Here is a 13,958-nt window from a genome sequence, read left to right as displayed (position 1 = left end):
AGGTCCCATGGTTTCCCTTTTTTACAATAACTAGTATATGTCTGGGACAAGCAAAAAGGTCAGATAAGATTACGTTAACAATGTATGAGTCAAGTGGAAAAGGTCAGATAATGTGATGTTAGGAAAATGAACCCTTAGATATGTATTTTAATGTTTTTTTCTTTCATGCATTTGTTTCTAATGCATTTATAAGATTATCTCTTTGTTGCTTTGTCTGTCCCTCCCCCACAGTATAACCCCTGCTTTCACTATATTTGATATCAGTATAACTTGTGGAGGAGATGGGGAAAAACAAGTCGTTTAAGGATACAGGTGGAACTGTTGCAACAATGAGAAGTACAAGTTGTCATGTCGAAAATGAACTTTACAACGTTGGTGTGGGGGGGGGAGGGGGGGGGAAGAGGGGAGGATTGGGTGGGGGGGGTAGGAGGGGAGGCTGGGAAGGGATGTGAAGGGTAAACAAAGGAGGAGGCTGCAAGGCTTGATAAGAAATGTATGCATTATCCTGCCCATGTAATTGTAACCCCTCTGTACAGTATGTTTACAAAAAATAAAAATAAAAAAAAAGATTACGTTAACAAAATGAACCTCAAGATAGGAGCACAAGTGTTTTTTTCTTCCTTGCTATTATTTCTAATGTATTTATAATGTACCATGTGATTTTTTTTTGTTTCTTTGTATGTTCCTCCCCCATGGTATAACCCCTGTTTTCACTATATTTGATGTCGATATAATTTTGGGAGAGGAAGGGAAAAAAACAAATTGTTTAAATCAAGATACAGATTGACCCATTGCAACAATGAGATGTACAAGATGCTATGTCGAAAAAATGAACTTTACAATTCAGCCAGGGGAGGAGGGTTGGGGGGTGCTGTTGAGGAGGTGGGAGGGATGGAATGGGGGATGGTAGGGGAAAAACAAAGGAGGAGGCAACAATGCTGGATAAGAAAAGTCCTCATCACTTTGCTCATGTAGCTGTAATCCCTCTGTACATTATTTTCACAATAAAAATCTTATTTAAAAAAAAAAAGAGGTAGAGAGCCAACCTGGAGCAAAAAAAACTAATAATCAGCACCTAGGCCTCAAATTTAAGCCCACACACAAAGGGAAAAAAAGAAAACAAAAGAAAAAGGAGTCATCAATTTTCTTGAATCAAATTTCCTTTGAGAACCATTTTCTTTTTTTTTTATTTTTATTATTTTTATTATTTTTTTATTGTGAAACTACTGTACAGAGGGGTTACAATTACATGGGCAAGATAATGAGTACATCTCTTATTTTTTTTTTTTTTTTTTTTTTTTAAATTTTATTTTATTTTATTTGAGAACATACTGTACAGAGGGGTTACAATTACATGGGCAGGATAATGCATACATTTCTTACCAAGCATTGCATCCTCCTCCTTTGTTTACCCTTCACCTCCCTTCCCAGCCTCCCCCCTCCCTCCCACCCAATCATACCCCCCCTCCCCCCCCCCCACCGACATTGTAAAGCTGGTTTTGACATGACATTTTGTACTTCTCATTGTTGCAACAGGTCCACCTGAATCCTTAAACGACTTGTTTGTCCCCGTCTCCTCCACATGTTATACTGACATCAAATATAGTGAAAGCAGGGGTTACACTGTGGGGGAGGGACACACAACGCAACAAAGAAATAATCTTATAAATGCATTAGAAACACATGCATGAAAGAAACAAAAACATTAAAATACATATTTGAGGTTTTGTTTTCCTAACATCACATTATCTGACTTTTTCCGCTTGACTCATACCTATACTAGATATTGCAAATAAGGGAAACCATGGGACCTATGTTTCTTTGGGCCTGGCTTACTTCACTTAATATAATTTTTTCCAAGCCTTTCCATTTCCTAACAAATGGGGCAATGTCATTCTTTCTGATGGAGGCATAGAATTCCATTGTGTATATATACCACATCTTCTTGATCCATTCATCTACTGAGGGGCATCTGGGTTGGTTCCATGTCTTAGCTATGGTAAATAATGCTGCAATAAACATATATCACCCTGCACCAGAATCAACTCCAAATGGATCAAAGACCTTGAACTCAAAGCAGACACTCTGAAAACATTACAGGATGGAATAGGAGAAACCCTGGGTCTCCTTGGCTCAGGCCGAAATTTTCTGAATAGAGACCCGGAAACACAACAAATCAAAGAAAGGCTGGACAAATGGGATTGTATAAGGTTGCAGAGCTTCTGCAGGGCAAATGACATAGCTAGCAAGATCAATAGAAAGCCCACGGACTGGGAGAAGATCTTTACTAGCCATACAACGGACAAGGGTCTCATATCTAAAATATACTTGGAACTCAAAAAATTAAACCACCCAACAACAAATCCTCAAAGAAACAACTGCCCAATAAGTAAGTGGGCGAAAGACTTAAAGAGAAGCTTCTCTGAAGAAGAAAGAAGGATGGCCAATAGACACATGAAGAAATGTTCAACATCCCTAGCCATAAAAGAAATGCAAATCAAAACAACATTGAGATATCACCTCACTCCAGTTAGAACAGCAAAAATCAAGAACTCTAACAACAACAGATGCTGGAGGGGATGTGGACAGAAAGGAACCTTACTTCATTGTTGGTGGGAATGTAAACTTGTTCAACCACTTTGGAAAGCAGTATGGAGGTTCCTCAAAAGACTCCACATAGAGCTCCCCAACGACCCAGCAATCCCACTTTTGGGCATTTACCCAAATGATCACAAACAAGGCCACACTAAAGCTACCAGCACATCTCTTATTTTTTTTAATTTAATTTTATTTTATTTGTGAACATACTGTACAGAGGGGTTACAATTACATGGGCAGGATAATGCGTACATTTCTTACCAAGCATTGCAGCCTTCTCCTTTGGTTTACCCTTCACATCCCTTCCCAGCCTCCCCCCTCCCCCCCAATCCCAATCCTTCTCCTTCCCCCCCCTTTCTCCCCCCCCCCCCCCCCCCCCCCGCACCGACGTTGTAAAGCTCGTTTTGGACATGACAACTTGCTCCAACTCAGGCCTTTGAGAACCATTTTCTATAGAAATATGCCTCTTATACTAGATGAACATTGTGTGTGTGTGTGTGTGTGTGTGTGTGTGTGTGTGTGTGTGTGTGTGTGTGTCTGCCTGTTACTGGGACTTGAACTCAAAGCCTCATTCTCTTACTTGGCTTTTACACTAAAGTTGGCACATACTATACCACTTGGGCCATACCTCCATTTCCATTTTTTTTCTCTTGCTGGGCTAATTGGAGACAAGGGTATCACAGATTTTTCAGCCCTTGTAGTCTTTGAACAAAGATCCTCAAATCTCAGCCTTCTAAGTATCTAGGATTACAGGCATGAGCAACCAACATCTGTCAATGAACTTTAAAAAAAGTTTCTATCCTGAAATGTACATAGTTGTCTTAATAACATAACGCTTTGGATACCTCTGAAGCCCTGACCCAAATGATTTTATCTTCTAAGTGGTATTAAGAGGTAAAAATAAACACATTTTATTTTATTTATTTATTATTTATTTTTGGTCAGTCGTGGTGCCTGAACTCTGGGCCTGGGTGCTGTCCCTCAGCTCTTCAGCTCAAGGCTAGCGCTCTACCACTTGAGCCGCAATACCACTTCTGGCTTTTTCCTGCGTATGTGGTGTTGAGGAATGGAACCCAGGGCCTCATGCATGCAAGGCATGCACTCTTCCACTGAGCCACCTTCCCAGCCCAAATAAACACATTTTAAAGGCTTTATTGTTACTCATCCAATCCCATCTTTTTGAAATTTTCCTTTGTGTTTGTAGAATATTAAAGACCTAGAGATAAAGTCTGGCAGAGATAGCTCCTGGCACAGTAAGGAAGAGTGAAGAGGTCTGAAGTCATGCTACTGGCTTCCAGTGGGCATCATGATACCATCTTTACCAGGTGCCCTGAAAAGGTTTTCCTAGATGAGTTGCCTATTATCAATTGAATGCAGAAAGTACAGAGGCTGCTTTTGTCAGTGAGGAACAAATACGAGTGTGCCTTAAATTAATAGAATAATAAAATGGAAAGAAAGCTTAGAGATTATCTAATAATCCAATAGCCTTCTTTTACATAGTCACCTCACCAGTTAGTTCAGACAGCAGCAAAGAATGTGATCCTTACTGCACTGCCTAGTATTTTCAGCTCTGCATGGATCTTTAGGATTCAAGAAAACAACCAGAAATTTTAAAAAAAGAAAAGAAAACAACCAGGAGTAGGACACAACAAGATGCCTAGGGTTGTGTGGAGAATGCAGGTGAGAAGAGAAAATAATGATCCATAGATTACAATTCTTTTTCTTTCTTTTTTTCTTTCTCCTCTCTCTCTCTCTCTCTCTGTCTCTCTCTGCCTTTCTCTCTCTCTGCCTCTCTCTCTGAATCTCTCTCTCCCTTTTCTCTGTCTCTCTCTGCCTTTCTCTCTCTCTGCCTCTCTCTCTGAATCTCTCTCTCCCTTTCTTTTTTGTGCCAGTATTGAGGCTTGAATTCAGGGTCTAGACACCATTTCTTAGCTTTTCCCCTCAAGGCTCATTCTCTACCATTTGTGTCACACTGCCACTTCTAGCTTTTTGGTGGCTAATTGGAGAAAAAGCCTGAGCTGGCTTCAAACTGGAATCCTCAGCTCTCTTGTCTACTGAGTAGCTAGGATTATAGATATGAGCCTCCAGTGCCTTTTTACAACTCTGCTTCCTAAAGAGACTTCTTGAAACCACTGGAGAGTCATTTGCCCCTGTGCTTCACATGTCCAGACTTCCCTCCCTGGAATCAGTTGTGCCCAGTTGCCCAGTGATTGTAATCAGTTGATCCTGTACACTTGGGGATCCTAGGTAGAGACAGTAATGGTTCTCTACTGCATCATACTGTAGATCTTCTGGTGAAATGCTAAACTTTTAAGTAATACTTCTTCATTGTTTCTACTCTTACAAGTTCTGACTTAGACTGAAGTCATGCTCTCCTTGATATATTCTAAGCATCCCAGGTTTGAGAAATCAGGGCTAAGGGGAGACTGAGAGGCTAAGTGGTTAAGGCTGGAGAGGAGAGAGGGAGAAGAGGGGCCTGAACCTGATAGGCCTCCCTGAGAAAGTTATGAGGCTTCAACAGGATCAGGTGGATGTACTTAGAAAGCCAGAGTAAACAAAGGCCGCAGAGGTTAGAAGGGTACGTGGGAAGGCAGATCTCTCCTGTCTAGGCTGAGATACACTTGGTTTCCTCAGTAAGAAGGAATCACAGAGGACAGCATTTTGAACTGACAGGTAAAATAATAATAATAATAATAATAATGGGCAATGTTAGAAAAGGGAGTGCTATTTTGGTGTCAGCAACCCTTGGGCATTAGTGTATCAGAAGTTTCCTGTAAAATAAATGGTAGAAACTTTTGACCACAGAGTTTTACAGTTCATCAGAGCTAGCCAGCTCTCAGAGGGACATGTGAGCCAAAAGGGCACAGACCTGCCCAACTTCTCAGCCACCAAACTCATCAGGCCTAGAAGGCAGGGATCTCCCTTCCATGACCCCGCCCTCCCATGTCCAGAGCTCTGACCTCTGACTACCCTTAGGAAAATCAGAGTGTGACAGTTAAAAACACAGGCCCTGCATCCAGCCTGCTGGGCTTGAACCTTCATTGTTTTCATTGACTATACATATTACTTTGGAAATGTTTGTGTGAGTCTTCTGCCACAGTTTACTATATTATGAATTAAAGATTTTTAATGGGGATCAGAACTGTATCATTTATTAAGCATGCCAAAAGGCATATTTTTAAATGCTGAGTGTGCAATATTTGTTATGTAATAGTGTTACCATTATATTGCTTTGTTCAAATATTAACATGATACTTGAGTCCTGGAGATATAGCTCAGGGGTAGAGCATTTGCTTAGCATGCATGAGATTCTGCATGTTATCCTCAGAACTGTCCAATAAAGACAAGCTATCTGAATGAATAAAAACTGAATAAGAGCTTGCCTTCTTAAGGATGGCTATTTAGACAAATGCACTTTTAAGAAGGGAATCTCAAATAAAACCTCTAAACAGATTGAAATGTAGTTGAATCTTGAAATTGTGTGTTTTCAAAAATAATTGGTTTAACGTATGCATTTGTTATTTCATGAGACATTTGAAATAGGAATTCTGAGAAGAGACAGGGACTATCATTTTCCAAATATAACCCAGGCCATTTTATTGATTATTAAGTTATGAATACCTACTGCCCCTTACTGGAAAAGAGTAAGGGTTTTCATTTTTTTCAAGGTAAGGACTGCAATACTTCCCTAGTTCTTTGAGATTTATGCTATTCTCTTTTTCACTGATACCAATATGGAATGTAAGCATACAGGAAGTGAGTTGCTTGTACAGTCATTAATCTTGAAAAACATCAAATTAGGCACCCTCAAACTATATCCTTAACAACCGAATTCTCTTCCAGGTGTAGTGGCTCATGTCTAATCCTAGCTGTTTCAGGAAGCTGAGATCTGAGAATCACCATTCAAAGCCAGCCTGGGCAAGACGGTCTATGCGGCTCTTATTTCCAATTAGCCACCAAAAATCTGGAAATGGGAGTTGTGGCTTAAGTGGTAGAGCCCTAGCTAGCTTTAAGTAGAAAAGTTCAGGGATAGCACCCAGGCCCTGAATTTAAGCCTCTGATCTCTCCCTCTCTCTCTCTCCCTCTCTCTCTTCCTTCCTCCTCCTCTCTCTCTCTCTCCCCCTCTCTCTCTCCATCCCCCTCTCTCTTTCCTTCTCCTCTCTCTTTCTTCCCCTCTCCTCCCTCTCTTTTTCTCTCAATTCCCATGTAATCCTGAGCATGCTTTGATCTGTAAAATGTGGTAGTATTGATATTTACCTCAAAAGTTGTTGTGAAATAATGTCTATCAGGTATACTGCAGAGTAACTTGCTCATGAAAGCAAGCAGATGTTAGCTTTCCTTTTACTGATGTTGGAATTGCTGTTTCTGCTTTGCTTTTCAAGTATTTCCTTTCTCGATTCAAATCTTCCCTTCTCCAGTATTTTCTTTACATCTGCTCTGTGTTAGGTTTTGTGTTAGAGCGAAACCAAGAATGGACAAAAACTAAAATATGGTTCTTACTTCCAAGGACCTACCAGGACCCTAGAGGCCATATTTAAAAAGAGAAGAGAAGGAAAGGAAAGGAAAGGAGAGAAGTGTACCATAAATCAAAATGTGATTCTGATCAGAAAAACAACAGCAACGAAAATGTTATGATTTCTTAAAATTTATTTTTGAAATCTACATGGGAAACGGGAAATATGTTATTCAGGATAGTTGAGTTTTCTGCATAATTGAACATAAACTACTTACATAATATATTGTTTTTCTTATACATACTTTCCTGCTTTTTCTTTTGTCTTTCCCTTTTTTAGTTCTGGTACTGGGGTTTGAACTTAGGGTCTGAGCACTGTCCTTCAGTTGTTTCATTCAACGCTGGTACTCTACCACTTGAGCCACAGGTCCACCTTTGACTTTTTGCTGGTTAAATGGAGATAACTCTCCCATGGATTTGGCTTCAAGCCCTGATCCTCAGAGCTCAACCTCCTGAGTAGCGAGGCTTGAGCCATTCCTGCTCAGATTTCTGCTTTCTTCAACAACAACAAAATATGCATTTTTGTGAATTTTTCTTGAACCTGCAGGGTCACTTTTGCGACTGTACTTACTGAGTTGTGGCATCACACCTGCATTCTTAGGGACTCAGGGGAACTCTCTTTATTCTTGTATTTTGTTTTTAACTTTTTCTGCTTCACTATTGTAAACTATCTGCCACATTCTTTATAGAAGACATTATTATAATAAGCAGAAAGAGGAGTAGAGATATATTTCAAGTGCAGAGTACATGTCTAGCATCGCAAGCCCTGGATGTGATCCCCAACATGGATCTGTGCCTATGGCCATCCACAGGACAGTCATTTATTATACACATTTTAGAGTTTACATGTTTGTTCATGTCGATTTTTACTACTAGTTAGAGCTTTTTACAATTTTGTTGTTTTGTTCATGCAGTGTGAAGGACTGAACAAAGGTTCTAAAACACATGTGTGACAAGTGATCTGATACTGAGCTATAATCATGGCCCTTGTATGTATTTTATTTTATTTTGAGGGCTGGTATTGAGGATTGACTGCAGGGCTTGGGTACAGTTCCTTTGCTTTTTTTGTTTAAGGCTGGTCTACTACCACTTCAGCCACAGCTCCACTGATAGCTTTTTGGTGGTTAATTGGAGATAAGACTCTCATGGACTTTTCTGTCCAGGCTGGCTTGGAACCACAATCCTCAGATCTCAGCCTCCTCATTAAGTAGGATTATAATCATAGTTCACCATTTTCTTCTTTTTGCTATTTCATTTTGACCAGAAGACAAATTTTAAAATAATTTAAACATACCTAAAGGGTCACACAGGTATTTATAACTTTCACTTTAGCAACAAGTCCACTGATTTTCAACTCCCTCCTGTTCATTAATTGGTAGAATGTGAAAATCTGATGTCTGCCCACATTCAAAAGTAAGATTAAATTGAATTTCACTTTTAATTTAAAGATATGGGTTTTCAGATGCTTTTCTAATTATAGAAAAGTTTTCAAATTGTGTCCAGAAAAGCCATAACAAAGACTGACATTCCATTCTTCTATTTCCACCCATTTAAATTTATCATTACACTGGATAGCTGCTTTTCTAAACTCATAGAAACACCTACCTCTCTTGCTCTCTTCTAGCTACAATTTTCTCACATGTCCCAAGCTATTGTAATACGGTAGAGCAGTATTTACCTAAATAGTTTTTTGTGTTACTGTCATACAGTGCTCCACGCCTGGCTAATTTGCCCTCATCATTTTCATTTTTCCCTGGTCCTGTAAACTACACTGTAAACTTTGTGTTCAGTCTTATTCATTTTACGTGTCCATTGCCAATTATGTTTCCTGACAAACAAAACATTTTTCTATATGTTTAAGTTGAGCAAATGGCTAAATTTCTACAGATAGCTTGAAATGTTAGTAAATCTTCAATATATTTCAAAATTGAAGGGGATAGTTAGTAGACTGTCCAAGTTTATTATTTATTTAACTGTTTATAGTATCAACAGATAAGATTCAGAGTTTAGCTTATTTTATTCTAGGGTAGAATTAGGGGGTGGGATCTCCACAGATAATGTTCCAATTCGGAGAATGTCTCACCTGAGCTCAACAGGATTCCCCTGCGATATGTAGGGATCAAAGTTGAAAAAGACAAGTGAAGGTAACTTGAGGAGCCAGCAACGAACAAAGCCAACAGATATGATATTAATTTGTAGTGTTTCAATGTTTATTCCTTAGTCTATTACAGAATTCTAAACTCTGATTAAGAATTACCTCCCCCACCCCTCAACACACCAATGTGAGTAACTAGAAATTTATTATGATTACTCTGAGGTTGAAATTTAAGTTTTCCAAGCTCATTCCGGTTTTATAATTTGACTCCTTAACTGCTGGAGGCAGAACAGGCAGCTAATCAGTTGAGACATGTATAACATGGGTTTAATGTTAGACTTGGTGTCAGGCTTAATGAGGAAATGTTTATTTTCTTTTGGAAATCTGAAGAACACAGATGTTGGATAGTGAGAGAATAGCACATAATAACAACATTATTAATTTGGAAATATGTATTTTGATAGGAGACTTGATTATTTAGTCATCTAAGTCTGTCTGACTTTGTGGCAAAGTGGGATTCATAGTGTTACCTAAAGAAATATATCAGTTGTGCAAGTGTTAAAATGTACTCTACAGAACTGCATAACTGTATAGATTCACTTGATGTTTTCTTGATAGACTATGGTTTGATTTAAACATTGAGTATCATAAATACAGAAATTATAATAGCTTCATTTTTTTTGTCTTCTTAAGTTTCATAGAAACCCCAGCGCATTTCTCTTGGAAAGAAAGTTATTACCGATCCACCATGTCCCAGAGCACACAAACAAGTGAATTCCTCAGTCCAGAGGTTTTCCAGCATATCTGGGATTTTCTGGAACAGTAAGTATCAAAAGAGCAAGAAATATACCTAAAACTACTAATAATTGGTAAATGGAGGTCAAATATGGTCAAATATTAGGGCTTTCTGTTTTCTAGAACCAGAAATTAGTTAATGTTGTTGGAGAAAATTCATTGCCTCCAATATTGTCTATGTTCAAAATACAGTAGTTATTTGTCCACCATCCTATACCAAACCATAATTGTTATTAAAAGCAGTATCATTTGGGGAACTCTAGAATGGACAAAGTTGAAATAATGTCCCTAGGGTTTCTCTGATAACTTAAATAAATCCATTCCTGGAACTTTGAAGACATACATCAAATTTTGGGGGCATATTTTTTATCTTTTTAGGAAATTATTATTACCCTTTTATTAGATTTGGATTAGTGGATATATTAAGGTGTTGGTGAAGAGAATATCATTGCCCTGAAAATCCTATAGGATAGGTAGAAAAGACTATATATTTAATCCATCCATTCTGTTCCAATTCTTACCCAGCAATTCAGATTGCTATCATGATTCCCTTTTAGCCAGCATGGTCCACACATGTGCAACTTGAAATTACCCATCTGAGAAAGGGGTTCAGCCAGGATTCAAATTTGGAGTTTCTGATTCTAAGCTACTAAGGAGTTTTGTCATCTTTGAAGCACAACATGTTCCTTTTACCAATGGGGTGAATGTGTTTTACTTTGTGCCAGTGTCTCATAAATAATATACTTTCCTTGGGATTGTCAGGCCTATATGTTCAGTTCAACCCATTGACTTGAACTTTGTGGATGAGCCATCAGAAAATGGTGCAACAAACAAGATTGAAATTAGCATGGACTGTATCCGCATGCAAGACTCAGACCTCAGTGATCCCATGTGGGTGAGTAGAATGGGGTTCCTCTTTCATCTGTAGGCCATGCTATCCACCATTCTGCTATGTACTTAAAGGCATATACAAAGGCAATCGGCTCTGAACTGGCAAGTTCATTATGTTTGCTGAGAAATGATTAGTAGTTGTCTATGGGTTCTAGATCTTCCTCAACTTCCTGTAATATGTAGGCAAAGAGGAGGGAAATAACTCTTTATATCTCTATTCTGTATGCCAATCTCACTTCACTTGGGTTTACCAGGTAAAAGAGGGACAGAATCTGGACTTAATTCTACTCTACACAGAGAATGCTTCATAAGTAGCAAACCACCTCTCTCTGAAATTTCATTTACTGAAGAAGGAAGAAGTAGGCACATGCACAGGTTTAAGTACTTAGTAATAAAGAATGAAGGTTACCTGGTACATTAAAAAGACATTTGGCTTTAGCACTGAGACATTAATTCCCTCATTCCCTCAGGCTTCAGTTTCCTGTTTTGTCTTTTTTTTTTTTCCTGGGCCTGGGCACTGTCCCTCAGCTCTTCAGCTCAAGGCTAGCACTCTACCACTTGAGCCACTGCACCACTTCCAGTTTTGTTTATTGGAGGTAAGAGTCTCTCGGACTTTCGTACCCAGGCTGGCTTTGAATCACAATCCTTAGATCTCAGCCTCCTGAGTAGCTCGAATTACAGGCATAAGCCACCAGCACCTGGCTAGTATAAATATTTCTAAAGTTTCCTGTTTTTTAAGTGTTGACACCTCATATATTATGTACCTCCTGGAAATGCTAGAGAATGACAATAGTTGATGGTGCAAAAATGCTTTTCTGAGATGTTTTGTTGAGATGAAATTTTCTGTGTCCATGCACAAGATAGTGCTGTTGGGTTGCCTTTCCTTTTATTTATTTTTTATGCTGGTACAGAAGCTTCAATTCGTGGCCTGGGTTCTGTTCCTTAGCTTTTTCACTCAAAGCTAGCACTCTACCACTTTAGCCACAGATCTATTTCCAGCTTTATGTAATTGGAGAATAATTAAACGTAAGAATTCAATGGAATTTCCTGCCCAGGCTTCTCTGACTGCTAAAGGGTTGGGAGTCATATTGTATCATGCCTAGTGCTTGAGAGCACATAGTAGGTCCCCATAAAGGAATTCAGAAAAAGCTAAGTGAGGCATTGACAATAATGGAAACAAAACAGAGCCAGCTCTACTTCCAGGCTGTATTGAAAGGAAGTAAAAACTGAGAATGAACTTCACCTAATAAGCAAGCCTGCCTATCTGTTATGTACTCTATGTCTCAATAGAATTGGCATTATTCATAATTAGCTTTTCAAAAGTTTTTCAAGGGTCTTTCCTTGCCTTAGGACTATCTTAATATCTTCAGATTCCATATATTTACATGTGACAATTACACAGCAAGGCCTAGAGTACCATAGCCCTCAGATGCAGGACTGACAAAGTACAAGACTTGCTCAGGATAGTAGAAATGAGTGTTCTGAAGAAGTAGAGCCTCTTCAGCCCCTAATGCTTTTAACCTGTGATAGCTAGTTGTGTGGTTCTTTTGTTATTGTAAAGGTGATGTATAGAGGAGTTACAATTACATAAGTAAGGTAAGGAGTTCATTTCTTTTCAAACAGTGTTAGCCACCCTCATTTTCTCCCTCCTCTCCACTTCCCCCCCACTCCCCCCCCCCCCCGCCCACCTCAAGTTGTAAAGTTCATCTCCAACATAGTATCTAGTGAGTATCACTATTGCAATGGTTTAGCCTTTGTTTTGTCTCACCATTTCTGTAATTCCCCTTCCCATCCCCAAATCAGATAAACTTACATACAATAAAAAGGGTATTGAAATAAAAAGTGACAAGGGGGGTAAACAAAAAAATAACTGCATAGAGTATACGAAGAAAAACAAAAACAAAAAACTCTCTTATTTCCATATCTTGTAGTTAATTTTGATTCGCACCATTTTATAAGTTTAAATGTACATAGCTATTGAGTTATTGTGATCCCCTGCTAGAGCTATCGAACAAGGCCACACTAAAGTTACCAGCACAACTATGTTCACTGCATCATTATTTACCATAGTCAAGACATGGAATCAACCCAAATACCCCTCAGTGGATGAGTGGATCAAGAAAATATGGTATACATACACATGGAATTCTATCCATCCATCAGAAATCACCCCATTCTCAGGAAATGGAAAGATTTGGAAAAAATCCTATTAAGTGAAGTAAGCCAGATCCAAAGAAACATAGGCTTCCTTGTTTCCCTTATTTGTAATACTTAGTATATTGTTTTATTTTGTTTTCACTGCCTGATAGTGTATTTTCTTCCATGTTAATCTTGCTAACTTTAGTCAGTACATATTTTACTTTCCTTTTTGATATGTACATTGGATGTTGGAATCTCAGCCCAGTATTTTCTCACTTTTCAAGAAATACAACTCTATAATGCATATGAGATGACATGTCAGATTATTAGGGAAAGAAATATTGAAATTGAGAAATTCATCTTATTTTTAGTAATTCTTGATAAATGTTTACCTTACTAATCAAGACAGGCAATCTTATTGTTTTGCCTTTCATTGCTAATAGGACATTTTAATTGCAGCACTCAGTATTAACTCCAGGGCCTTGCATGGTGCTACGCAAGTAATGTTACTGCTTGATCCATGTCTCCAGGCCTTTTGTTTTGTCTTTTTATCTTACTAACATTGCTCAAACTTTTGATCTTCCTTCTCCTCTGCCTCCTGAGTAGCTAGGGTTATATTTGTGTGCTACCACACTTAGTCTGGGTCTTTTGAATTAGAGAAACATTTGTAATGTTACTAAGAATAAGCTCCCTTAAATAGTAGAGTGAATAGAATTTCTCAACAAAGAGTTTCTCAAAAGAAATTCATAGTTTAATCTATCTTTACCAAAACCTTCTTGGTTTTTGACTCTGTTGACTACTATATTACTTTATTTCTCATATTTATACAGATTGAGCATATGAAATATGCCTTTCATACCTTTAAGAGGTAATATTAACAACTGAACCTTGTGTATGTTATTATGCATAGTTATATTTTAGGTCTAA

General features: G+C 38.4%; 1 protein-coding gene across 4 annotated transcripts in view; it reads left to right on the top strand.

Moving 5' to 3' along the window:
- The window catches only part of Tp63 (tumor protein p63), a 211,521-nt gene that overhangs the window by 63,544 nt on the left and 134,019 nt on the right, over positions 1-13,958 (top strand). For 3 of the 4 annotated variants that reach the window (XM_042669700.1, XM_042669732.1, XM_042669724.1), the window contains exons 2-3: positions 9,900-10,028; positions 10,764-10,896. In XM_042669700.1, coding sequence (XP_042525634.1) covers positions 9,900-10,028; positions 10,764-10,896 — 262 coding nt within the window. Of the gene's footprint in view, positions 1-9,899; positions 10,029-10,763; positions 10,897-13,958 lie in introns of those variants that run through there. The other variant, XM_042669742.1, reaches the window with a different exon arrangement.

Source organism: Dipodomys spectabilis, unplaced genomic scaffold, assembly GCF_019054845.1.
Source record: "Dipodomys spectabilis isolate Male_0828 unplaced genomic scaffold, ASM1905484v1 ptg000017l, whole genome shotgun sequence".
In the NCBI taxonomy this organism is placed as follows: domain Eukaryota; kingdom Metazoa; phylum Chordata; class Mammalia; order Rodentia; family Heteromyidae; genus Dipodomys; species Dipodomys spectabilis.
This window is presented reverse-complemented; position numbering and strand designations above follow the sequence as displayed.